Source organism: Berghia stephanieae, chromosome 1, assembly GCF_034508935.2.
Source record: "Berghia stephanieae isolate SIO BIC M18660-M18661 chromosome 1, UCSD_Bste_1.3, whole genome shotgun sequence".
Classification (NCBI taxonomy): Eukaryota; Metazoa; Mollusca; class Gastropoda; order Nudibranchia; family Aeolidiidae; genus Berghia; species Berghia stephanieae.
This window is the reverse complement of record NC_088360.1, coordinates 117,858,812-117,885,870: the sequence shown is the minus strand read 5'-3', so window position 1 is coordinate 117,885,870 and position 27,059 is coordinate 117,858,812. Positions and strand designations below refer to the sequence as shown.

At 34.5% G+C, this 27,059-nt stretch overlaps 2 protein-coding genes across 2 annotated transcripts; one reads left to right on the top strand and one right to left on the bottom strand.

Annotated features, from left to right (window-relative positions):
* Positions 1–460: 460 nt before the first annotated feature.
* On the bottom strand, positions 461–20,951 carry LOC144962885 (RNA polymerase II-associated factor 1 homolog). The gene is made up of 13 exons (XM_078896250.1): positions 20,733–20,951; positions 14,725–14,817; positions 13,356–13,477; positions 12,897–12,963; positions 11,061–11,162; positions 10,515–10,620; positions 10,222–10,290; positions 7,977–8,080; positions 7,503–7,619; positions 5,744–5,869; positions 3,900–4,002; positions 2,827–2,908; positions 461–1,319 (listed from the first exon to the last, which is right to left on the bottom strand). Exons 1-13 carry the CDS (start codon positions 20,798–20,800, stop codon positions 730–732), a joined length of 1,749 nt encoding a protein of 582 aa, XP_078752376.1. The 5' UTR covers positions 20,801–20,951; the 3' UTR covers positions 461–729.
* Positions 20,952–21,189: 238 nt separating this feature from the next.
* Positions 21,190–26,647, top strand: LOC144962884 (mediator of RNA polymerase II transcription subunit 29-like). The gene is made up of 4 exons (XM_078896249.1): positions 21,190–21,509; positions 23,726–23,784; positions 25,130–25,214; positions 25,978–26,647. Exons 1-4 carry the CDS (start codon positions 21,309–21,311, stop codon positions 26,185–26,187), a joined length of 555 nt encoding a protein of 184 aa, XP_078752375.1. The 5' UTR covers positions 21,190–21,308; the 3' UTR covers positions 26,188–26,647.
* The last annotated feature ends 412 nt before the right edge of the window (positions 26,648–27,059 follow it).

The following is a 27,059-nucleotide window of genomic DNA, read 5'->3' as shown; positions in this document are numbered from 1 at the left end:
TGACCTCTTGCCAACCATGGGAGGTCAAAAGACCCTGCCCAGTAGCAATGTAAATTAAAAAAGTAATGGTCCTAAATCTGTTCCTTGAGGTACTGTGATCTTACCAGTATTTAATGTCACACAGTTACACTTACTATTACCGTTTGGGTCTATTTAAAAGAAATGAATTGATCCAATTTATTATTTTCATGAAATTCCATACATTTTAAGTTAAATCTAAAGTTCTCTGTGGTCCACTACTTTTAATAGCTTAGTATTCACTTTCAAAATGTAAATGAAAGCGCAGCAGACCAGATCAACTGTAGATTTACAGGCACAAGATAACACCATTAAGACCATTACTAAAAGGAACAATAAGAAAGGACAGTACTACCTTACATTTGTTACTTGAAGGCCAAACTATCAAGTAATTAAGAGTTTAAAAAAATAAAATTTGAAAGAAAAACAAAACATAAGATAGTTTATTTACATGTCATTTATTAACAATAAAAAAAAAAAATTGACTTGCCAAATGACAGCTTATTGGACTTCAAAGGCAAAGTTTTTTTTTAATGACATTGCAGATTTTTTTCGTTAAACATCCTTGCAACTTCATAGCCCATAAAAAATATAAGCCAGTTATGATTAACATTATTCAGTTGTGATTTTAACTGCAGGCAAAGATATTTGAAAATAATTATTAAAATTTCTTTAAATGAATGCAATGAGTTCAGCCTGTCTGTACAAAATTTAATCACTTTCATCAGAGCTACTTGCCGCTCCAAAGATCTCCTCCTCATCTTTCCTTCCTTTATCATCCTCTGCTTCACTCTCACTTTCACCTCTCTCACTTGGAGTTTTACTTCTGCTGCGACTTCTACTGCTGGCACTTGCACTTCTACTTCTGCTTCTACTGCGGCTAGCACTACGACTTCTGGAACGACTTGCGGACTTGCTGCGGCTTCTGCTACGACTACGACTAACACTTTTACTTCCACTGCGACTTCTGGATCTACTACGACTGCGACTACGACTGCGACTGACACTCTTACTTCCACTGCGGCTTCTGCTTCGACTTCTACCGACACTTCTGCTCTTGCTGCGACTTTTGCTTCTGCTTCTGCTCCTACTTCTGCTCCCACTAGCACTCCTACTTCTACTGCGACTACGACTTGCACTTCGACTTCTGCTCCGACTTTTCTCTGATCCTGATCCAGATCGTACACTTGCTTTGTCCTCGTTTTCATCATCACTCTCAATCTTTCTACGCCTTGGCTGTATTTCACCATCACTTTCTTCCTCTCCACTTTTGTTTCCTTCGTCTCCTTCACCATTAGCAACTGTTAAAGAAATTTTAAAATAAAAATGAAAAATTGATTGACACCATACCAACAGGAAAAGTTCAAGACTAGAATCGATAAAATAATAATAATAATAATAATAATAATAATAATAATAATAATAATAATAATAATAATAATAATAATAATAATAATATGATGATGATGATGATGACAGACCTATAAATGATGAAAAACAGAATACTTTTTCCAAACTCAAAATTCCATTTTACACATCTCTCAATAGCTTTTAGGTCAGCAGAAAAGTCGACAAAATCTTATGACACTTTGAAATTATAGTAGGACAATAGCAATTGCTTGTTACTGTTTGGATAGGACACAAACTTTCGCAAAATACTTTCCTCCATAACTAACAAATCCAGCTACCCAATCACTGCTCGGAGCTCTATGAACTGAAAGATCAGGACCCCCACTTTCAAATATAGGCAAACGATATATAGATTTCAAAGGAAATGTCAAGAGTGAGTCAGACAATCAAAAGCCAATCTTTAAAAAATGTCAAAAAAAGACCTTTTCTGGTACATTGACCGACTTCATACAAATTCAATTTCATTTATTGTAATACAACTATAACAACTATGTCATTGTCAAAATAAAATTGTTACAGGACTGAAGAAGAATGACTGAACAATACAAGTGGATCAGCATTCCGATCATAGACGGAGGATTTACAGGTCTGCCTGTGCTTTGAATTTTCTAGGACAGAAATGCAGGTTAGACCCAAGGAATTCAAGCTTTTGCTATGACTTTGTCAATGCGGCTGCCAACGGTTAGTTTTATTGAGTTGTACACCTAGGCAAAGAATGTTGTCCACATAGTGGCTTAAAATACAGATTTATTCCTGATAAAGGTCTTTTTTCTTGAAATTAACATAACAGCTGACTGGATGAACTAACATTACATTTGCTCGTTTTTGTCCAGTTCAACAAAGAATCCAGGCCTTGTTGAAGCTGATTGTTGTCATTTTGGTGATTCATTTATCTAAATAATAAACTGTCTTGAGCAAATGGTTTGAATTGCGACTCGAGTGAGATGTTATCCACAAGGTCGTTGTTATTAAATAACAGAATGGACCCTAGGGATACCACACAAATTAGCACTAGTGTTCCTGTAAAAGTGATTAAATTTGTCTTCTCGCAGGTTTCTCTTGATGGGATTTGTGACATTATCTATAAAATTGCAGAGATAGTTTCCTAATGAGATTTTTAAATTCTCATATATAGTAAGGAAGAGAGAGAAAAAAGGACACCTATTCCATAAACTCGAATGGTGGATAAAGATTTATAACATTGACGAATTGTATAAAGAAAGGGTAAAAAAAATCTCATTAAATATCATTTATCCTCTCTCAATAAAATTGATCAAAAGAACAGAGAAAAAAATAGCTAAAAGTTTTTAAGAAAATAAAAGAGAACAGAAGTCAATCCCGAAATGGAGCCTGGAATAGAGATATCTAAGAAAAATATTAAAGTATTAAAGACATTACCTTCAGCAGTGAGATCTGGCATCTGTTCTTCCTCTTCCTCCTCCTCTTCACCTGGTGGCTCAAGCATTTGCAAGCGACCCTCCTGAAAAATACAACAAAATGTTATAAATTAATCATTTATATTCAAGTCATCAAAAAAATGCAGTTCGAAAAGACAATCTATTTTTTACTCATTTCATATCTTATCTTAGAAAAAAAGCCAGTCTTTAATTTTCTCAATAAAAAAAACAGTAAAAGAAAAAAGAAAAAGAAGAGGATGAAAATCAGATGCTTGGACATGGAGAAAAGAGGCTGGAAAAATTGGCACTGACAGGAATCTGCGAAAAACAAGACAGCATCCATTGCCTAGCTTTAAATAAAAGCCCAAATAGGCATAAGAGAGATATATAAATGTATCATTTACTATCTACAGAAATGGAATGGAACTGAGCTTTTCTTTTTGCCTCAGCCAAGTGAGTAGAATGGGTAGTTCATGTATACATACTGAACTTTTTCACCTCAGCCTGAAGATGATTGCCATTTCATGTGGCTTTCTTTGCTTTTCCCCCTTACTCACTATCCCATTTGGGGTCTTGGAAGTTAAGTTGACAGAGTACTCACTCAGTGCACAATCAAAAGGAACTAATGAAATTCCTTGGTGCAGTCAAGACCTGGGTCTGTTAGATCTGACAGAAAATACTTTGGGATAGACAAACCCTATCCTAAGGGTAGCAATTAATGCTGTTAAACGCTACAGAAATTGGGAAAAACTCAGGCTCCGTATGGCCTTAAGGACTACTACTACTTCCCCATATTCCCCAAGACTGCATGCATCTTGTTTGTCATGAATGAAAGAAAACACATTTTGCATATATTATGCTCGTTTTATGCTGTCAAAAGAAGTGAAGAAAATCATATGAATTATTATGGTCTTCAATGAAGAGCAGAATGGGAAACTTTTAATTAAATGTAATTTGTAAAATATATAATTTTTAATTTCTTGTGTTTACAGTGGTAATGGCTTTATTATTTGTAATGCAGCTTACTGTACGAAACATTCATGTATTTATAGTAGGTTAAAAAAAAAAAAGCACCTGGGCAGCAAGTTCCTTGTCTGCCAATTCTCTGTGTTTCACAATAAGGCGGGATTTTACTTGTGCACTAGAAGCATTTTTCCTGCGCTTGCTCAATCGCACTCTGGGGAGAACACAATTTTATGTAATAATGATAATAATAATAATAATGTGTATAGTGCTTTCCATACAAAAGCACCTCTAAGCCTTTATCAATCACAGCAACATACCTTGTAAAACACAAATTTAGAGGGAAAAAAAATTTGGAAAAAACAAAAGTCAAATAATCTTTAAAAATCCAGCAAAGACCAAAAAGATGATCTAGTTTGTTTTCAGAGGCTTTATAGTGGTAGTGACAACTAAAGGTGGTTTCTGCAGCTACTAGATAAGTCCTAGATGGTTGTGTCAAAATGATAGTTGATCACTTACACCCACTTTAAAAAAGTTGGATAAAGGGAATTTTTTTGGAGAGGGAAAATAAGTAGAACCAGAAGCAATCGTTGTTTTGGTTTTTATGAGTTATACAGCGCTTACAACTTACAACACTTTGAGGTCATTTCCGCGACACTAAAAAGGAAGATGGGAGTAGTAAAAAAAATATATCTAGATTTACAATTAAAATCATCCCAAAAAAAGGAAGACAAAGGGGACTGGTTCAAGTAGATTCCAAGAGCAAACTATCATTGTGCTCCATTTGATTTTCTTTTTTGGGGGTTTTGTTTTTAAGGGTTTTGCAAAACATTTAGGCCATTTCAGCGCCAGTAAAAAGGTAGAAAATGGGAGAGTACAAAAATTTTAGATTTACAATTAAAAGCACACACAAAAAAAGTAAGACAAAGTGGAACGGTACAAATAGTGAAAAGATTTAGATTTCAAGAGCATACTATCATTGTGCAGAGTTTGAGATCACCTAAAAGTCTCATCCAGCCACAAGCACAGGATACCACTTAGAGGAACACTCTCAAATGCTTACATTATACAATAACAGAGAGATGATTTACAAGGGGGAAAAATATCATCTCGCAAAACTATAACTATACATTTGACTGTTTCCATCTCAGCCAAGACTCCGACAAGGGAAAAGATTAACCCAAGTAACCTTATTCCAAGACAATGACAAAAAGCAAGTTGGAAAACAGATTTACAGGGGTATAGAATACACAGTAAGTGACCTCCCTGCCCACTATGGGAGATCAGGAACCCCACCCAGATACTCAGTTTGAGATCACCTAAAAAGTCCAATCTAGACAAAAGTACAATATCCCACTATGAAGAGTACTCAAATGCTTACAGAATACTATACTGCAATAAAAAAATAAAAAAAATAAAACTGCATAACCCAGAGATGATTTATAAGGGAAAAAATATAATCTCTCAAATAGGCTTCAACAGTCGTGACGTCACTTCCTTCGTAAAGACACATACTAAGTAACTGATTCTAAACTATCAGAACAATGGCGGACGCCCTTATGAAATACTTCTCCGATGAGCATAAAAGTGAATCCAGATGAGAAAAACATTATAAATATGATCATTATACATTCTAATCACATGACATGTGAAAAAGATCTAGCGAGCACGAAGAATAAAAAGTATCAATTTTCTTTGTTTAGAATCAAGCTGCTCGAATTGAATCGAATTAATAACATACACTTGACTGTTTCGCTCTCAGCTAAGGGGCCCAGCTGCACTGATCATGATCTAAGAGTCTGCTCCCCAGTTTCTGTGGAGTGGGTTCTGTGTTGGAGCGACCTTATTATTATTATTATTATTATTATTAAGGAGAATTCCACTCACCATCTAGTAAATATATTATTTCTGTTGATGTACTGTATTGTGTATTTGTATTTATGAAAATCACTTACCGTGTTTCCAGTTCATTATAAAATACTCCATCTTCGCGCATGATAAAAAAGTAAGTCTCTTCATAACCCTTGGATAGTTTGTTCTTCACATTCCAGTTGTATTCGCGTGCCAGTAAATACTCATAGCTGAAAGTAAAATCAACACCATTTATGGATTATTGTCAAATTTCAATTAAAAAAAAAAAAAAGTTGAGCTCATATATAGCACAATATCCACTAAATGTGCTCAAAGCGCTTTACAAGGGGCCCCTGACCAACAGCAACACTTAACATGTAGGACGAGATATGACACCCATTAGGCGTTATTAATTTTTTTTTCCGACAGAGACAACGCTATTAACAGCCAGGTACTCATTTTACACCTGAGTACGGTGAGAGAATGTGAGTAAAGAGCCTTTTCCAAGGACTCAATTATGCGCCGAGCGAGGCTTGAACCCAGGACCTTCCGATCCGAAAAGCGAGTGTCATACCACAAGACCACATAGCCAAATTACATGAAATGACTGAAAATGTCAGTTTTATACAATGATATCCAAAACAAAACAAAAAAGGAAGCCATTTTCAAGATATTATGAACAATGTTGATTGCTACAGTTAAAATAAAAAATGACCACTTTACTCTTGAAATTTATCAAAATGAATAAATTAGAGCATGAAATTTTGAACACCTTATTGACTTTCAAATAATATGCATGACATAGGGTGGGTTGCCCCAAATCCGTACACTTTTTCCATACCTCAAATTCTATCAGCTCTAACTGCATATTGGTTCAACTAAACTCTCCACTGTCAGAGAAACTCAATTATTTGACACACATCTTTTGATTGGTTTGATGTAAATATATGTGAGGTATTATCGGTTAACCTAGCTAAAAAAAAAAGAAAATAGATAACCAACCTCCACGCCCAAAGTATTAAAATTATAGACATATAGCCAAATATATCTTCAAAATAAAGTTTATATGAGAATGATGTGGTAGAATCCCAACTTCATTTATGTAAAAAGACAAATGGTGTGGATATTTAGGGTTTCCCCTTTATCAAATGACAGATAGATTAATATAACACAAAAGGCATGATAGTAATGGTTATTGATACGTATTGAAACTGTATTACTATTGGTTTTGAACCCAGTGTTGATTTTAGAATCACTTTTTGTGGATGTGCGCTGTATAAATGCTGAGTTTGAAATTAATGTGATCTTTTGGATACTTCGTTTAACAGTCAGATTTGGGGCAAGGCATGTACAGTTTTGGGGCATGGGATAAAGTGGCATGCCCCAAATCCATACGAGAGAGAAAAATACGCTTAAAAAGCTTTTTATATTTATTTTACTGACAAAACTTTTATGTAAATGACAAACTTAACATCTCGCGTTATCAATAAAATCAAAATTGTACATGAGTGATAGAGGAAAATATTTTTACAGAATCGATTTATTATAGTGGTGCAAATTAAAAGATTGTATGACAAATCGTGGTGGACTACTTGGTTTCAACTTGGAAAAGGACCCAAATTTCAACACGATTGATTAGCTTCATTTAAGACAATATTTCGAAATACAGTTCACAATGAATGGTATGAATATTGATTTTTATATGAAGGACTTCTGATTATAAAAAATTCAATTCTCCGTGAAAAAGACTATTATGTAAACACATGAAAATAATTTATATGACACATTCTAAAGCATATGGATTTCGGTCGACCTACCCTATACATCGAAAGTAGCAGAATAACTATTGGTTTGAATACATACGTATCATCTTCCTCATAGTCCTTTTCATTGGTAAAGTCTCTCTTCCTCTTGCCCAAAGTGTCGTCTGTGGGGAGGAAATATGCCACAAACTGGTCTCCACTCTCATCTACAGCTCCTCTGGAATAATTTAAATTTATTTCAAATTTATAATCAACACAGTAATCTTTCCAAACAAAAAATTTAAAAAAAATAAATTTAATCAATACTTATATACGGACTGAAAATACTTTTATTAGATAAAATGAGAGCATCATTCAAAATTAAAATCATTACACTTTGTAATATAAATATGCAAGGGGAAGGTTGTAATGATTCGATGATGATGATAATGATGATGGTGATGATGAGGAAAATGAGGAAAATAATAAAAACTAATAATAATTATCATCAATAGATCATTTATCATCATCAATAGTATTGTTATTACTAATATTAATATTATTAAAAAACAATAGTCTACATCAAAGATTCTACCTGATCATAGCCTGAGACATCTCTTCCATTTGTACAGGGGCTGAGTAGCCTTTGGGTGCAGGGTCTGAATCAAACAAGACTTGAGCAAACGGATGTTTCCATAGCTATGGACATAAGGTGCAAAAATTAATTATATCTGGCATTGTTTTAAAAGCCATAAAATGTTTTCAAACAATGGCTGAAAAAAAACGAGGAATGATACACTGACAGACAAGGCAGATTTTTTTGAATACACCTAAATCACCTCTAAAATAAAAAAAGGAATTATACATTTGACTCTCTGCTAAGGATTTCTGCTGGGACCAGGAAAAAAAAAACAAAAAACAATCTCACTCAAGAACTCTAATTACCCTTTAAAAACTATCACAAATGAAGCTCCCAGAACATCATGACTCAAATCCAGAAAGCCCTTTTACCGTTCAGAACTTGAAAAAACTTCCGACATTGGGGAAGTCTGGAGGTAATATTGGACAAATACCATGCTCAAGGGAGGTGGGGTAAACAAAGACCCAACAGAACTTATGCCAGGCTTAAGGAATGGAAATTGAAAACAGTGGGTCGCATCAAACCGACTAGTGACAGGCCATGGCAGGACTGCTGCAAATATGCATCAATGAGGCCTGAGGGAGTCAGCCGACTGTCCCCACTGTCAGGGAATGCCAGAGACAGCAGACTACATAATCGTAAACTGTCCTGTGATGAGATTGGCGGTAGGTTTTGAGGCTGCCCTCAACTGTGGTGACGAATTTAAAGACTGGCTGGAGACTTCCTGTGTGGAGATGTAGCCATATGCTATTATTACTACTACTACTACTTCTTATCAAGAACAAAGACAAAGGCAACATGGAAAGGGAAAACAGATAGAGGGGGTTGAAGACACAACAAAAGTGACATCTCCACTCACCAAGGCGATATCAGAAATCCCCAGACGCAATCATAAGAGTTAAAAGCATTCATCTCTCTCAAAAAGTATGCATGTCCTTACTTAACTATCTATATGAATATTAACCCTAACGTTGGCAGCCATTTTTTTGGGGTAAACTGCAGGGTCCTTGCCAAGCTAGCTTTTGCGTGTAAATTTCAAGAAAAATAATATTTATGGGAAAACATAACTCCTAAAGTATACATGATAGCTTCATGACATGTTCAAGGAATGTTTATGGCTGAGTGATATTTATGAAAATCAACAACATTATGCAAATGAGATCATATGACTTTTGGCAGACATCCTGGATTTTATAAGCGTAACTTTACTGATCCTTTAAAAAAAGTGTGCTTTTCAAACTCAATATTTTGAAAAACATCACAGTTATTGTATGAGTAGTAGTGCCGTGCCAATGAGTAGTGTCTTGTAGTTTTTTAAAATATCAAGGCAACAAAATCACTATTAATGTCACAGTATTTGCATCTTTGCATTGATATAAGAGAGAGGAGAAAAGAGAGAGAGACAGAGAGGGGAGGGAGAGGGAGAGAAAGGACAGAGAGGAAGTGGACGGGGAGAAGAAAGGGTATAAAGAAAAGAAGGAGTCGCTTTCCAATCCGTGTGGGCTCCAGGTAGTCATAACTTTTTTTCATATCAATCAATATCAATCAAAATAATATGAATAATTGTGCCATAGACGAAAAAACAAAAATTCATTAATTAATTAAATTTTAAAATTGCATCTTATTTCAATAAAACCCAAAATTCAAAATTTTAAAAATTGTTAAAAATCATTTGCAATTATATTCAAATTTATATTTTTACCTGAATTTGAAGGCATGTTTGTTTGTTTCTAGAGTTTATTTTCTGTAGTTAATCTAAAGTAAGCCGTGTTCTTAAGCATCATAGAAATATAAAGAAAAAGTAATGGGAGCAATTAAAACTGGAAACAGAAGCAGGACCGAAGTACATACTATCAACCTATAAGTCCCAAATGGAGAGCATACTATTACGTGGGCACAGATACATTTGTGAGATAAATTAAACAATTTCCTCCCAATCTTAATCTGGAGAAAAATAAAATCAACCTAAATTGGAAAAAAAAAGCTATCTATTAGAACTTTATTTTTAAGAGTATAAGCAGCATGTCTGCACATACATTTATCTAGATTATTTTAGAGTACGTTAAGTGTGTGAGTACGTGTTCATGTTGGGGGAAGGAGGAGAATCAAATTTGCACTGTTTTGCATTAATTTCTCAAAGTTCCCAATTAATCATCCCTGTTCCGATTCTATTGTATAGATCTTAACATGATTGCCATACCTCGAAATCTGGAAATACTCCCATGACTTGCAATGGTATGACTCCAGGTTTGCTGAAGTGTTTTGTAATCTGAGGATTCAAAAATGTAAAATTACTGAAGTTCTGAAAGAAGGAGGAAGAGCTTATAAAGGAAAAACACTACATTGAAGTAGTGGTTAAATTTGAGAGAGGAAAAAAAAGAGTTCATTTAGTATATACACACTAAAATAAAAAAGAGATAGAAACAATGGAGATGGTCTTCTCACTTTTAAGGTTTAAATTTTTTGTTCAGACTATAAATGTTTATAACTCACTGGAATTTTAGCTTTGTCAAATGTTTCGTTAATTGACTTGATCTGAGTTTCTCTGTCTTTGTATATATCATCCTCTTTCATAATTTGTTTGATCTTGAATCCGACCCTGTGGAAAAAAATCAAACTTAAGAAATGCTATCACTTCATTAAAAAATTGGTTATAAACTTCAATGGAAGAGAATGCTTTTTGTACTAGGCTATGAGAAAGAAACTTTAACGATGTAAAATTAAATGTACTACATGAGATCAAAATTCAAGTAGTTCTGCTGAAAGATACTGTTGTACTAGTTACTTTTTAAATTGTATGCTTGTCTACCACAAAGTACTTTTCATAAGATGAAATTTTATTGCAGCTAGCCCGTGCCACATGAGGTGGAATATGGGACATTAAAAACAAGAGTAATGTAATTTTTCACACAGAAGTTAGGTGCTCAACTGATGGAATTATAGAATAAACATAGTAAACTTATTAGTCATTTAAAAACAGCAAACTTTTCCGTAAATGTCAACATCAACTTCCGAAATTGCAAGACGACGAATACTCACTTTGCTTCAGATTTATCATTCTTTTGAATAAATCTGTTATACTCTGTTGAAATGTATTCTGTTTTTCTCAACCATGAGACATTTGTATTATGATGCCGTGATCTGTGATTAGGAAGAAAAGGGTTGTCTAATCAATTTTTTTAAAAGCACAATATCAAATGAGTAACTGTTTTGTTTTGTTTCTTTTTTATTGTTATATATTGACAGCTATGCATGGGTCTACTGCGCGACTTTTTCTTATCTTCAAGTTTTACAAGAAAATAGGTTAGTAACAGAACAAAACACTGTAACACCTCAACTACACAAGAAAGCTTCATGAAATTTTCATGGAATGTTTTGTTTTTTTTAGTGATTTATGAAAATATATTTTATTACGCAAATGAGGCCACAGGACCTTTGGCGGCTATCTTGGACTTTAGAGTAAAGGGTAATGTCAAGGTTTGGTTTGTTTGTATTTTATAAGCTGTTTCAGATGAAATATTTTGAAAAACATCATAATTTATGTATGAAGGTAAGTCAGTGGAGTTTTATCATGAATATGAAGTGAAATTTTCGTTCTTGTAGTATTTGGTGTTGACTTTGTGTTGTAAAACTGTAAATCATCTCATTGAAAATGATGCATGAGGAGGGAGAGAGAAAGTTCTGAGAGTTTTCTTCACTGGACACGATAGAGTGTGCAGCGTTTGTATTTATCTTAATTTTATTTTATTATTAATCTGTGCCATGGTGTTCTTTATTCGTGGATGGAAGGAAAAAGACAAGCTGAATGGATGAATAAGTAGAGTTGTGTCATTCCCATTTGTGATGTAGAGGTAAAACTAGGTTCTGTAATAAATGTATCGTTGTAGTTAAACTTGATTTCCTTTCCTTTATTATTAGAATTTCTCTATCATAGTCATTACGTGAGGCCCAGCCTCTTTCTATCTTTTCCCCTTCTCTTCTGGGCTAGTCTCATTGCACCAGCCTGAACTGGAGGGAAACCTATCAACCGATCCCCCCCCCCCCCCCCCCACCTACTATCTTTCTACTGGTCCTACTCTTGTCTTGTTCTTAAGTTGATGGTTTTGGCTATATATTTGCTCTACCACTGTCTGGGTTATAAGTCATAACGTCACAGTACCTCCTAGACCATGAATCAGCACTGTCAGCTTAATAACCTTTATCTGAATCAGAATCATCGCTTTGAACATATGAGTCAATCTTGACAATTTGTATAGCAGTATATTGAATAAAAGCTTAAAATGAAGCAAAATGTAAGAATGGCAACTTAAATACAACTGAATGGGCTTACAAAAGCTTTATGGTTAAAGGAAAATGACTCTCAAAATACTGCTGTCTCATACATTATCGTATTCACTGTCTTTCCAACTATATTTTCATTTTCGACACTTGTCGAAGTTGGCAAAGGCCTTTCACATAGTTTCAACATTTGTTGAAATTGGCAATACAGGAGTTAATATGGCAAATATGTAATTACAAACTCTTCTCTGCAGTTATAAATAAAAAGCACTAAAAAGATAATAATGGAGGATAAGGCCTACTGAAAAGAAATCACAAATTTTATTTTTTAATATTCAAAGGAAAAAAAATCAAATTAAGATTTTTTTTTACAAAACTTTCATTATACATAAAAGCAAACTTTGTCATCCATGGAAAACGACACCAATGAAAAAGGTGATAGGAATAACTTCATTTCATATGATATGTGACAATAAAAGATTACACATTATACCAGATGGAAAATCAGGCGTGGTGAAACATAGTAAGATTAATTATTTCCATAACTCTGGAAACATCACTAAAATAGTTATCCTGACATTTTGACAGATAACAAACCTTTGTGAATCACCAGGAGCATTTAAGTCTTCCTCAAGAAGTTTTTCATCTTCAGGCTCTGGGTATGCTGTAAAAGATATGTAATTGATAGCTAAATTTTAAAAACAAAACAAGCATCCAAGAATTCATTATCACCCATATTACGATATACAATTAATAATCAATACTACTAAGGTCAATTTCATTTCAATTTTTGTGAAAAAGGTTAATTTATGAAGTTTTAGAAATGTGCAAATAATATCTAACAAAAAAAAAAAAAAAAGACAAAAAAAACAAATATTAATAAAACTTATCTTAGACAAAAAATATACTATTATTGATTACTTGCCTATATCAACAAACAAGAGAAAAATGCATCAATGAATCTGAATTACATACTTTAACCAATTAAAAAGCAGAGTGAGCAATATTCCAACTAAAGCCTCTAAAGTACAATTTTTTTTTTAAAAAGCAACCTACCATTGGGATCAACCTTATATGTGCTTGGGTTGATAAGGTCTATCGTGACTCCCAAATCATGTTCTGTTAGAAGATCATACTTGAATGATCTCTCAAGAGATGTTGGTTTGTATGTGAAGAACCTAAAACAAATAATGATATGATGTAGGAGTGAACACATGGTTTTGTTGATCTACTTAACATTTTTAATCACTTTTTTTGTGTTTGTTTTTTTTGTTTTTTGTTTTTCAGAGTGGGTATAGGGGGATGATGGCACAGTCACAAGTATGAGAAGAATGTGATGTATAATCTGGTTATAATTATAAGATACTTCAAATTGTTGTGGCTGGTTGTAAAACATAAAAATTGTGTATACCCATTTCCAACCATTCTAGTATTTCTAAAATGGAAAACTGATTAATATAGGCAATATTTAATCAACTAATAGATAGCTTCATAATTCTGAATTTGAATGTTACTCGAAGTCGACTCAATTCTGAGTATTTGTATTTGAGGGTGGAGAGAGTTTGTTGACAGCCATTGTTGGTGTTTAGGCTGAATAATTTTGATAATCTTCGCTAGATGTTTCTAAATCTGTAGAGTTCACACATGTTTCAGGAAGAGCGTTCCAGTCTTTGATAGTGTGGGGTGCAAATGAATATTTGAAGATGTTTAAGTTTGTAGATTGGTGTTTTAGTAATTTAAAGTCTGCTATTCTTTGAATGCGTGAATTTCGTTGTATGTCTAGTTGTTCTGGAGAGATGGCAAACATTTTGTTTGTGATTTTGAACATGAGAGTTAGTTCTTGTTCTTTCCTTCTGTCTTGTAAGGGAGTCCATCCAAGCTGTGTGATCATGTCTGTTACGCTACTATGGGGGCTGTAGTCATTGAAGACAAATCTCACAGCGCGGCGCTGGACAGCTTCAATTGCTTTAATATTCAATTGTAGGCGTGGGTCACAAACTGTACAATAGTCTAAGATTGGTCTTACAAGTGTTTTGTAGGTGGTTTCTTTTAGGTTTGCATGGCAATGTCTGATGTTCTTTTTGATCAACCCTAGCACTGAATTTGCTTTATTTATTATTTTGTTGATGTGTGCTTGCCATTTTAGGTTTTCTTATATTATGATGCCTAAATATGGATTTTCTGTAACTTGTTCCATTGTGTGATTGTTCAATGTGTAATTAGATCTAAATGATGTTTTGCTGTGAGACATTTCCATCTTATAACATTTTGTTTCATTGAAACGCATGCCCCAGGTGTCTGCCCATTGTTCGAGATTTTGTAATTCTGATTGCAGTTGCATTTGGTCTGATGGTGATTTGAGGTGTCTGTAGAGAAGACAGTCATCTGCAAAGAAGATCATTTATTTGAGCAACTAATGTCATACCTATTACTTTCGAATGGATAAGTGATGAACTTGGGGTCAAATGGGATATCGGGAAGTGTGTTGTTGTACTTCACTCTGCATACCAGGTCAGATCTGGAATTCATGATTAAAACAGAAGATTTCGTTAAAAAATTATTAGGTTTGTGCATATTGATCATCTGATTGCAAAGATCCAATATATACAAAGTCAAAGAAGTTATGTTATTTTCCATGATATATTTCCTCATTGATTTAGAGCAAGAAAAATATGAGGATTCTTTCACTATAAGATACAGGAAAACAGCTATAAAATTCACCACTCTAATTTCATTCAAAAACAAAAAAGCAAAACAATGTGCCCGCTGTAATACCTGGATTCCTGAGTCATTTCTCAACCATGTTACCAAGTATTTCAATGACGTATAAGTGAATATATACGGAAGGCGAAGTGGCCGAGTGGTTAAGGCATTGCACTGTGACCCGGAAGGACACGGGTTCAAGCCCCGCTTCAGGCACTTCCGTTTTTTTCCTTGAGCAAGATTATTAACCCCCGATTTGCTCACTTGGACAACATGGGTGATTCCTGTTGACATCAGACATCTTGTTTGATGAGTTATCTATATTCCTTCGTGGAATGCCTAGGCGACGATATCCTATGATGTCGTGGCGGAAAAGGCATAATTAAAATTTTATAAGTGAATATAGTCAGGAAGATGGTAGGGGAGAACTACCAACCCCCAGTCATATTTTACTATGAATTTGCTATATGTCTCTTATCCCTAAATATCTCACTGAAACAATTGCAAATCATTTCCTCTATGATTTAACACATAGAATAAAGAAGTGTTTGCGTCAAAATTTAAACGACACATACATATAAACATGTTGCATAATGAGTTCTAGATATATTTACTCCTGGCAAATTATTTTCATAAAATGGCAAAATCAAAAATTCAAATAAAATGAAAGGATTCACACAAAGCAGACAAAAAAAAAAAAAAAAAAAGAAATTAAACCAAAATATCTGCGATATTTCCTTCATTACAAAGTTATGTGAATTTTACTTTTAATGAACCACTGAACCCCCCTGAATGTGAACAACAATTTCCAGACAGCTTTCTCATGGCTCATCCCAATTTGACTCCCACTGCTCACTAAGCCTACTTGAATGCCCCCTAACCCATGTGCATTTAAATAAACTGCCTAATTTAATAATGGAAGTGTCAATTGCCAAGGAGTGAGTCCTTGGTAGTTGACAGTTCATCAACTGCCAAGGAGTCAAATTGGAACTCTTCTTGTGGTGATTTCAGTCGAGCCTCCATTTGCGCGCATACGAATCTCGAATCACGTCACTTTCTACTTCGTTCTTCGATTCACTCATTCCTTGTCAATCGTTTTGGAAAGGATCAAGTCAACACTTGTTGGCATTTGTTTTTACTTTTTATGTCTTTTTACGAATTCCAAGACAAGTTAAAATTCAAAACAAAAATTACTGTTTATTTCGGATTCAGCAAAAACACAACAAAAAAACCAACAGAATGACGAAGTGGCAAATTTCTGCCAAGCCCTAGATTAAAAAAGAAAAGTAAGATTTCCTTTATTTCAAAGGAAATATACTGCACATCGTCTTAATAAGGAACAATTAATGTAAAACATTTGTGCAACAAGATCAATCCGTGGCAGTTAATAGTAAATAGTTGACGATTTACCAACTGGCAAGGTCCGTGACAAAAAGAGGAAATATGAGAGAGAGAGAGAGAGAGAGAGAGAGAGAGAGAGAGAGAGAGAGAGAGAGAGAGAGAGAGAGAGAAAGAAGAGTAAAAGAGAGTATTAATTAATATTAATAACATCACTCTGTGGCAATACATCACTTCATGACACTAAATGTACTCCGTGGCAGTTAAAAGTACACATGGTAGTAGAAGATGAAAGGACACGGTCCTTGGCAATTGCCGATTTGACAATTGTCAAGGTCCTTGGCAATTGACGCTACCTTTAATAATGGTAATGGCAGCTATGATAACCCAACTCAATTAAATAATAATTTATGGATTTGATCAACTTGACCAGCAAGCCCTTGTCAATTTGGACTTAGGCTTAGGTCACCACAGTCACAATATTCAGTATCAGACTTCAGGCCTGCATACTTATTATAAGTACACGTTGCTAAACTAAATCGAAACCCATACAGTATCACTAGGAATTACATTTCCATATAATATAAGTATAACAATAACAAATATACTGAGTAAGAGCCTTAATTTTATTATACTTATAATTATAACAAGGACAAGGAACCTCTGCTGAATCATAATAATAATAATAATCATAACAGTACAGAAAATAATAAAAATCTTATTATTCTTACTCCTGATACTGATACTAATACTAGAGAGCTGCGCCGGGGTTACCAATACTTAGCTTCCATACCAGGACAATCATTCGTTTGGACAGAAAAAACAAATAAAAAACTTACCGCTTACCGTCAAAAGCAGTTTAGATTTGAAGATGCATTTGTTTTCTATCAAAAACCTTCGGTACTGGACAATCCTTGATGAATTGCAAAAGTTGTGTTTGAAATTATATCCTAATTTTTTTTCATGATTCATTCCTCGCGAAATCGTGTGGGTTAATCTGTGACCTACGTCTGGTGCCGTGCAAACAAAACAAAGGTTTTTAAAAAAGTTTGAGAAAAAGATACGGAAAAAAGTGTCCCTAGATAGGTATGCAATTTGGTGCCTTAGTACAGTAAAATTGGTGCGCAAAATTAGTTCGTAGCGGATGCGAGACTGTGTGTGTTTGTGTGTGTGTGTGTATGTGTGTGAGTGTGTGTGTGTCTCTTTCTTTTTTTTTTTTTTGGGAGTGCCTACGTACACGGTAACGGGGCATCTAGCCTCAGGATCTACGTACACGTAAACTGGCCTACCGTTGCAACACAAGCAATAGATGGTCCTCGCTGTCGTGACCGTGCGCGCTTGTGTGTGTGTGTGTGTGTGAGTTTGTTTTTTTTTTAATCAAAACAATTTCAACCATTAATATTGAGATTCGATCTTACACTCCCCAAACTCCAGATCTTAGTCTTAATGTTCTCATTAAAAGACAAGCTTTGGGATTTATAGTTTAATTGAAGCCCGAGTCTAAATATACTCTTACTACTGCTCTCTTGGTGGAAATGATTTATTCCGCATAAGCAATCTGCAGAAAAAAATCAGTGTCACTGTAAAAGGTTAACATTTCACGAAGTACGCTCCGTGAATACCGCTGTAACATTCCTTTGATCTACGTCATCAGGCAACCCGTTGTTTCTTTCATCTTTTCCCATTCCCCCCCCTCTCTCTCTCTCTCTCTCTCTCTCTCTCTCTCTCTCTCTCTCTCTCTCTCTCTCTCTCTCTCTCTCTCTCTCTCTCTCTCTCTCTTATCATAGTGTTATCCCTTCCCCTTCCCATCTCAATGTAAAAGGAAAAGGTTTTGCTGATTGCAGATACATGTATGATTGTTTTGTTTTTTCTCTCTCACTCGGCTAGGATTAAAAACCAAGACATCAGGTTATGTGTGTCTAATGCCAAAGTATAGATTCTCTCTTTGGCCAATTTAGTCACGCATTTAGTCAAAAAGGTGGGGGGGGGGGGGGAGAGAGCAAACCCAGTAGCAATGCAACCTTTTAGCGGCGAAATTCGATCTTTGACCTAACACCAAATCTTCTATCATCAAAAGACAAGTAACGGCAAAACGATTATAGACAATTGAAGTCCGAGTTGCGATAGTCTGACTGCTCTCTTGGTGGAAACGCTGTATTCCCCGTTAACAATAATAAAGATAAAAGCAAACTATTATCTAAAAGCAAACTATTATCTGAAAGCAAAAAATTATCTTCGCTGTTAAGGGGTTAAGAACACCTGCAACTGCCAGCATCCTTGAGATGCTCTACGTCACCAAGGTCACCAAGCGACACGTCTCCCTTTCGTCTGCATGCACCCCCCACCCCCCTCCACTCTTTCAAGGTGGTGGTGGTGGCGGATAAAAAAGGCCTTTTTTCTTTCATTCTGCTGTTGGACCCTAGGCCTCTCTACAAGTACAAGAAATAATACTCACTTTTTCTCTGCTCCAACGAAAATATCTACCACCTACCGGTCTAATTATTTGTAGCAGACGACAAATTTCTCAAAACGGTCACGTGACACTGTAAAAACAACACAGGAAGTTCATGAAAGCTTATTTACAGCATTTCCTTTGAACCGTGTAAACAACAAAATTTCGTTTTCATTCGACTCAACGGGTCAGATTGGCCGGTATTTTTTAACGAACTAAAGTTCTGAAAAATCAAAATGTTTCTTAGAAAGTTGAAAGATGCTAGTTTTTGAAACAGAGGTAGGCTTTTTTAAAAAATCTTTATATTTTACGTGAATGCATGCTCAAGGCGAGTTGGACGTTCAGCGGAGGTTGGTAGGCCAAAGGTCCACCTCTCTAGATACTGATATTCTTGGACCGTTGATAAAATTTTCAATCTCAAAATATCTTGATTTGACTCAGTCAGGGGGATGGGACTTGAACTTGAAAAAACATAAAATTTGATACTTTATTTGTTTCTCTACGACCTGAGTTATTTATATTTTTCTATTGAAATTTTTTGTCAATTTTACAGAGAGAATCTGTGATCTCACTGCTGCCTCAAAACCAGCATCTCGCGGCGATCGGGAAATTTTGAGTTTTACAGTCAACATGGCCCACTTATTGTTTTCAGTAATTTTGTTTCAATTAAAAAATAAATGGCAAGTGTTAGGTATCATTTTAATGGTCATAAAATAAGCTTTATTTTCATATAAATCATTTTCATGGATGAAAAGTATGGAAAAAATTAAGGATAAATGAAAATGGAAAAAAATATGAGGTTTTTGTCCTAAAAAGTGGGGTTGATGGCGGAAAATATAAAATAATGAGCGAGTGTCTCAATGTTGATGAAATTTGGCAGAGATATTCTTCAATTAATTGTCTATCGATGTATGAAGTATAATTAAAATGTATCCATAATTTAAAAAGTTCTTATAATTCAAATATTTATAAATTTTTATTACATAAGCTTTCTGAGAAATACAACAATCAAGAATTAAGAATGAAATACACCGTTAGAAAGCTTGTTTTGTGCCCTTTATAATGATACCAAAGTTAGTCACATAGGTTCACAAATAACGCCATGGTGATCAAGACAGTAAAGGGTAAAAAATAAAGTTCCAAAAAACGAGTTTCACCTTACAGTGAGCCTATCGGCGGCCACTGGACTGGAGTTATCAACAAAGTGCCTAGAAGTAAGTTCATCATAATAGGTACTTTGGTAAACGTCCATTTGGCCCTCCAGCAGGGAGCCGATAAATGGCCTAGTGGCTGTGACCCGATTTTTTGGACTTTTGAGTGATGGGTCTCAGAAAAAGTTCCATAGATTTTTTGTTTATGGATGGATTTTAATGATTTATGTCTTATTTTCTTCAGGAGAAATTACTCTATCGTTTGGTGTAGTTTATTATAAAATCAATGACAATTTAGTATAACTTTTGATTATGGATAAAATAGGGTATAATTTAGCTTTGGATAATTAAAAGATTAGAACTTGGTAAATCAAAATGTCATGCTGGCACGTTTATTTAACATCTTAACTTTTTTATAAAATTAAATTCAGGGCAAAGTTGTATACCGCATCCATGAAATTCGTTCCAGTAAAATCCTTACTCAAATCTTAGCGGTCATTTTAGACCAGTTTTGAAATCCAAATGGCGGTTACTACCGGAAATGCAACAATTTTCAGGTCACAAAGTCCGTCAGTAAATAACAAAGGCAAATAGAAGACCATTTGTCAGCCTTTAAACTAACACAACTTTTTTTCTGCTTATCTGATTTTCACAATTTTGGTATCATTAGAATCGTGTTGAAAAGCACTTTAAAATGATATAGGTTTCATTGAGCTCAATCCAATTTGAATTTTTTACCAAAGTACCTAATCATAATCATAATCATAATCTTAATTTCTTAACTTTTACCTTTTTTCACCTGTTCTTGAACGCTTTTCTCTGTCGTCTCTCCTTCCTGTCTGAACAGTCGGAGCCATTGTGAAGTTTTGTCAACCTTATATAATGGTTAGTCTCACTTAATTATATTTTCTTGTTTTACATAGAGAAAACAACTTTTCACACCCAATTTACTACCGATTGATAACCATCCAGTCAGCCATTTTGAGCAAGTTTGAAGTGTTTCTTGACACTAAAATAAATTTAGAATTTATGATGTCAGGATGTTTTAAATATGGCCTTTCCATTACTAAAGGAATTATTTTCAAAATTTATAGTGTATTGTAAAACATCTTTATTTATATGATGATTTTCATATGAACAAAAATAAATGTAGTGGAATGAAAATTAGTGTGTAGAAAATGAACTGGAAAATAGACTTTTGTGTTTAATCTGATACATGGAATCACTCATATTGATCAAGGGAATTAAGTCAAACGAAATAAAAGAATCGAATCCAAACAAAAGAAAAACAAGGGAAAGCTTGGAAGAAAAGCAGCGCCTGTTCATCTGAGAGTTGGAGGTTTGGAAATATTAACAAAGTCACCCATGGCTTCGATGGGTGTACCCCCAGGGGTAATGGTTCAACAACAAGCAATGGTACCGAATCCTCACCCTCAAGGTGCCGTTGTCAATCCTCATGCACCTCCACCACACCCACCGCCTCAACAGCAACCACCACAGCCGATGGATGTTGATCCTATAACAAAATTTAAAGTACTATTGCCACGATTAAAAGATTCTCTTGTTGTAAGTAATGTTTGTGCTTTGGAGTGTTTAAGATGGGTTTTAGTTTAAATGTAGGTGGACAAGGAGGCCTTCCGAGAGCTCCTCTGTCTAGATAGCATCTCTTACTTTCATATTCATAATTGTCAAGAATTTTCACCGTATATCTTTTGTCAGGTGTTTATTTATTCCATTTGTCAATATATAATATATAAGTAGCATTTTAAAACTCTATAACAATCCTTGATAGATTTGTGAACGTTTAAAATTTCCTAATATGTGCGGCTATGTGGTCTAGTGGTATGAGTATGACACTCGCTTTCGGATAGGAAGGTCCTCGGTCGAACCTCGCGCTCGGCGCATAGCTGAGTCCTTGAAAAAGGCTCTTTACTCACATTCTCTCACCGTACTCAGGTGTAAAATGAGTACCTGGCCGTTAACAGCAGTGTCTTTGTCCGAAATATTGTAATATCAAGCGGCATGTTCCGTCCTTTATGTTAAATTTGCTGCTGACCAGGGACCCCTTGTAAAGCGCTTTGAGCACATTAATGGATATTGCTCTATATAAAGCTGTAAACAAAACTCATTATTTTGGTTATCCACCACCATTTTTTTTTTTGAAGAGTATTGAAAGGTTGTGGAATGCAGTCCTAAGTTGTTTTTTCTGTGAGGGTTAGCACGAGGTCGGAGTATTTTTTAAATATCAGGGTTAGTTGTAGGTCTTAGTAAAGGTCCTATTGTGTTTGTTTTTCCTATTACTATTACCATTAGTATTAGGGTTAGTTAAAGGTACTAGATAGGTTTTATTTTTTTCTTGGGGTTAGTTGAGGAAATGTTTGGGTTGTTTCCCTTAGCACGAGGATTACCCCCCCCCCCCCCTTTTTTTTTTTAACTCAATGGGTAATGGTTATAGTAGCGCTGGTGGTATGGTCTCGGTGGATAATAGCGCTGTGTAAATTAAATTTGTTACACACCTTTAAGCCTGCTTTGACAAAGATAGTGATAATAACAATATGGTTGTTTACAATCAGTAGAATGAAGGAATCACTATTTTGACTCACCATCTCAAACCGGTGTAATGTTCGAGTTGTACAAATATAAAAAAGTAATCTTAGAATTTGAATGACAAGAAATGTGAAATTGTTGTTTTAATCATTCTAGAAATTGTATCTCTTTCCACTAATAAGACATAACAGTAAGCAAAACCTCTAAGTTTTCATTTTATTTTTTCAAATTTTTTCGCATCTAAATCTAAATCATTCTGACGTAATACCATATGGAGGCTGTGACATACATGCCGGATCTTACGATTTTTTCGTAATTTTACGAATTTTAGACAAATTTCATGGAAAATTACGAAATTTTAATTCTCAGTAATACTTAAATGATAATAAAAATAATGATAAGAAGAAGAAGCACAACAACAACTACTAATACATACTACTACTACTACCTACTACTACTACTACTACTACTACTACTACTACTACTACTACTACTACTACTACCACTACTACTATATTAATGCTGATAATAACAATAATAATAATATTGTGGTTATTCATACACAATTTCAGAAATTACGAATTTCCTTGTCAAATTACTAAAAATTGACATTAGAATTACTAAATTTGAAGTTTTCAATTTGGCAAGTCTGCGGTGAGTTACGTTAAAGCAGTGTATGGCTAAATGGCCACTTCTTGAAATACTTTTGTATTATAATAAAATAATTTTAAAAGAACAAAGGGGGAGGTGGAATTTGCTACACAAATGCTGATGATAATGATACTGACAAATTACCAGAAATTAAAAATGATGGTTAATTTTTTTTTAAACATGGTAATTGAATATTGATGAAAATGATAATGACCGATGGATACCTATTTGCAGTTCAAATGATTATGGGCTCGTTGTTGTAATGGTTGTACCTCCAACTAGCCAGCACAAAATATTGTCCATTACAACAATATTAAACCCAACCCACAATTGCATTCGGTTATCAGACCTACTATATGTGCATTGATAACAACAGCAGCAAATAGTGATGATAATAATCATCATCATGGTAATGGATATAAATGAATATCCAAATTGTTCTTACTAGCTTGAATCCAAGACTTTATTGGTTAGAGTCTAACAGCTTAACTACTATTCTAAAGAGCCTCCTGTCCATTGGTGATATTTGATAATGTTTGTCAAGAACATTTTTTAATGTCACACATATTTGTTTTTATCTTCAGAGTCTTTTCAAGGTTGGTGGCCACCTATTCTACCAGAATGCAAATCAAGATGAAACAGGGTAGGTAGTCACTTCCTGAAATGTTTTTAGAGAAAAAAAATATTTAATGTTTTGCTTAAATCTGTTAGCCAAAGATTATTTCATAAGGAATATTATAGTTTGCACCATGTTGTATAGATTATATTTTTATATGTGAAAGATTATTGCATGTCTTGCTGCTCGGGGCAGGCAGGTGTGGTGACCTTTTTCCCTGGGCTAGCATGTTTTATTTTTCATATTATCAACAAAATTATAAAGTTAGGCTTGTCTAACATTCACAATCCCCATGTCCCACAATTAATGATAAAACACTGGGCCTCTCAGCACTAAAGGCGAGACATCTACAATCAGTCATTAAAAATGAAATCAAGACTTCATGAAACACTCAAATAATAAAACAATGCTCACAAATTATACTATCACAGACACAGAGACAAATGCTTAAACTGCATCATCTCACTTCACTTTTAATTGATTCTTGGAAACATAAGTACATTTGCTTATGCTTACAAAATACTATAAGAAAGTTGTCATTTAGGTTCAGGCTTTCTAAACTTTGTACATAGTGGCAATCAGAAACGGAGCACAGTATTCTTGTCTCTACTATTAGGAAGTCAATGTAAATAACTGGTGAATGTGGAAACGAGCATTCGTCCCACTTTCTCTTACTTTATTTTTCTCCCCTCGTAAGCCATTGACTGTTATAATTTCGGATTCGTCTTCAATTTTTTTTTTCCTTTTGTTTAGACTAATGAATGTATTTTGAAGTTTGTCTAGGCAAGGCACTTGAAGCCTTGGGTAATCAGTTCTTACTGTGCTTCTATGGACAGTACGTGTCTGACTCAAGGGGTCAAGATAGCAGGTTGTTAGAGAAAGGGTTTGGTCTCAACATCAGGTGCACGAAATTCCTTCCTTCCCCCCCTCTCCCCTCCTATTAGTACATGGGTCAGTTTGATCCATTGATCCAGAGGAAGAACTTTGGGATAGACCATCATCCTATCCAAAGGTACATAGCAAACAATTGCTATTTCTATATGATTACTGCTCCAGAAACCGTAAGAAACTCAAGCTCCATCAGTTTTACAACTGTAAAGGATTACCTTGCTACCCAAGTTCATAAGGATATTGCTGAGCCCATTTAGATACATCCTGACACCATGTCTCCTATCTTAACACGAGTTCACAAGGATAGTATTAACTTGTAGTCAACCTATTTTTCATGATTAAGCACTGTTTTGAAATGAAACAATTTAGGTTACCAAAATGGGATGGTCTAAAGCTATTTCTATAACAATTTCTTATAAGTTGAATTATTTGTCATGAAAATATGCAAGACACCTTGTAAAATTATATCTTTTATGTACAGGGTTCACATTGACAAAATCAATGGACGATTTGAGGAAAGTATGGAGGATTTTTATGCCATCTGTGACAGGATAGAATTGCAATTGGTAAATTTTTGTTTGTTTTTTTGTTTTTTTTTCTATTTCTTTTATGAATCCAACTAATCAGGCTTTAGTGTTGTTACTAGTGTTATAGAGTGACAGGACTTGGTTTTTAAAAAACGTACCAATTGAAGTGAAAATCATAATCCATCAACTTGAACCTATCTGGAACCATCTGAAATTCAATCTTTGGAAGATGAAAGAAGAGGAGGAGAAGAAGATGAAGAAAGAGGAGGAGTTGAAGAATGCTTTTTAATGGGTAGCATGGGAACTTATTTACATTTCAATTGCTCAACATGAGGTTGTGGGTAAAGAGTTAAAATCAGTTGTTGATTTCTAGAGTACAGTCATCTAATTCCAACAGGATGTATCAGAAAGGCAAGATCGGTTCTGCCCCTCTCTGTTGCCATGCTTTAGTCTATTTCATACTTTCCTTGTCCTTGTATTATTTTTCAATATCACACTATTTTCATCTTCTTGACACCTTGTAGATTATAATTAAAATAATTTTTTACTTTAATAAAGAAGCAGCCTCAAACGTCAATTTTTATGCCTCATTTTGTTGGGGGAGTTGGGTTTTTTTATCTTATTGGTGCTATGTATATTCCAAACTTCATTTTTTAAAACAGATTTATTGAGATGCATGTCCTTTTAAATCAAGGTTGTTAATATTATTCTATTAATAGAAGCAGCCAGATTTGACCTTATTTACATTGGAATTAAAACTTCTTCCCTTTAATGATGTGACAATACTTATTTTGAATTCCAGAGACTTGCCCAAGAAATTGTACAGCAAGACAAGGATAGCAGGATAAACACTCCTATGTCTGTCATGCCCTCAAAATCTGATGCTACTCAATCAGAGGGTCAATTATACTCTCAATATATCTCCACTGTGCGTGCTCAAATCAGTTGTGCCAAAGACATAAGGGACTTGTTGCATGACGGACTAAATTTTTCAGACCATTCCCATCCATAAACACAGTGTATAATAAACCAAGATGTGTCATTGTTATAATATCTAGTTTTCTACTATAAAAATGAGGGTCATATTTCATATAGGTTATTTTGATTGGCTTTTCTAAACTACTGTTTCTATATAGATATTCAATGTATCTTTTTCACCATGATGTTTTAGATTTTAAAGAATTTACATTTCATTACTTTGTCTAAAAGCAAGTGATAAAGTTGAAAGAAAGTTCTCCACAACACGTACACTGTGTATGTACAATAACCATAACCTGTTATCAAATATGCTAAATAACTAAATATGGCTTTTTCAATTATTTTTAATTTCCTCTTTGTTTTGTTTTTTTCTTAAATGTTTTTTGTTGTTTTATTGGGGAGGGGTGGGGGGTTCTTTGTTTTATTTTCAATACTTCATTGTACATAGCTTCTAATAATTTGATAATTGTAGAAATAAAATGTATAAAATTCAATGCTTGTATTATTGTTATTATTTTCTTATTAGTGGGTACAAGTGGTTTGGCTTGAAATAGAAGCGTTCTTCCCCTTGATTAGTCAAGGAGAGGGTCATTGTGTCCTCTCTCTCCTTTTATTCTGTCGTACCCTCGAAAAAGACAGTCAAATTTATGTATGAATTATTCTTCCAATATGAGAGATTATATAACTTTGTGTGTGTGTGAAGGGCAACGGGATATATGGAAGGGTCTTTTTGTCCCCTATAGATAGTATGAAGTTGACGTCACTCAGGTCTTTGTTATTGCTTCTTGCCATCCGCGTTTATGAGTAATTCTCACTAAACTGTATTAACTGGACTATAAACATTCAAGGTTACACATAGTTTTATGTGTTGGTCCGTTATACTTCCGGATGGCAATTTTGTGAGCT

Coding starts and splice junctions, on each gene's coding strand:
- LOC144962885 (XM_078896250.1), bottom strand. CDS start 20,800: ATGGCTCCGACTGTTCAGACAGGAAGGAGAGACGACAGAGAAAAGCGT. Junction 8,081..10,221: donor GAGTATTTCCAGATTTCGAG/GTATGGCAATCA, acceptor TTATGTCCATAG/CTATGGAAACATCCGTTTGC. Junction 7,620..7,976: donor ATGTCTCAGGCTATGATCAG/GTAGAATCTTTG, acceptor AAATTATTCCAG/AGGAGCTGTAGATGAGAGTG.
- LOC144962884 (XM_078896249.1), top strand. CDS start 21,309: ATGGCTTCGATGGGTGTACCCCCAGGGGTAATGGTTCAACAACAAGCA. Junction 21,510..23,725: donor GATTAAAAGATTCTCTTGTT/GTAAGTAATGTT, acceptor TTTTATCTTCAG/AGTCTTTTCAAGGTTGGTGG. Junction 25,215..25,977: donor ACAGGATAGAATTGCAATTG/GTAAATTTTTGT, acceptor TTTGAATTCCAG/AGACTTGCCCAAGAAATTGT.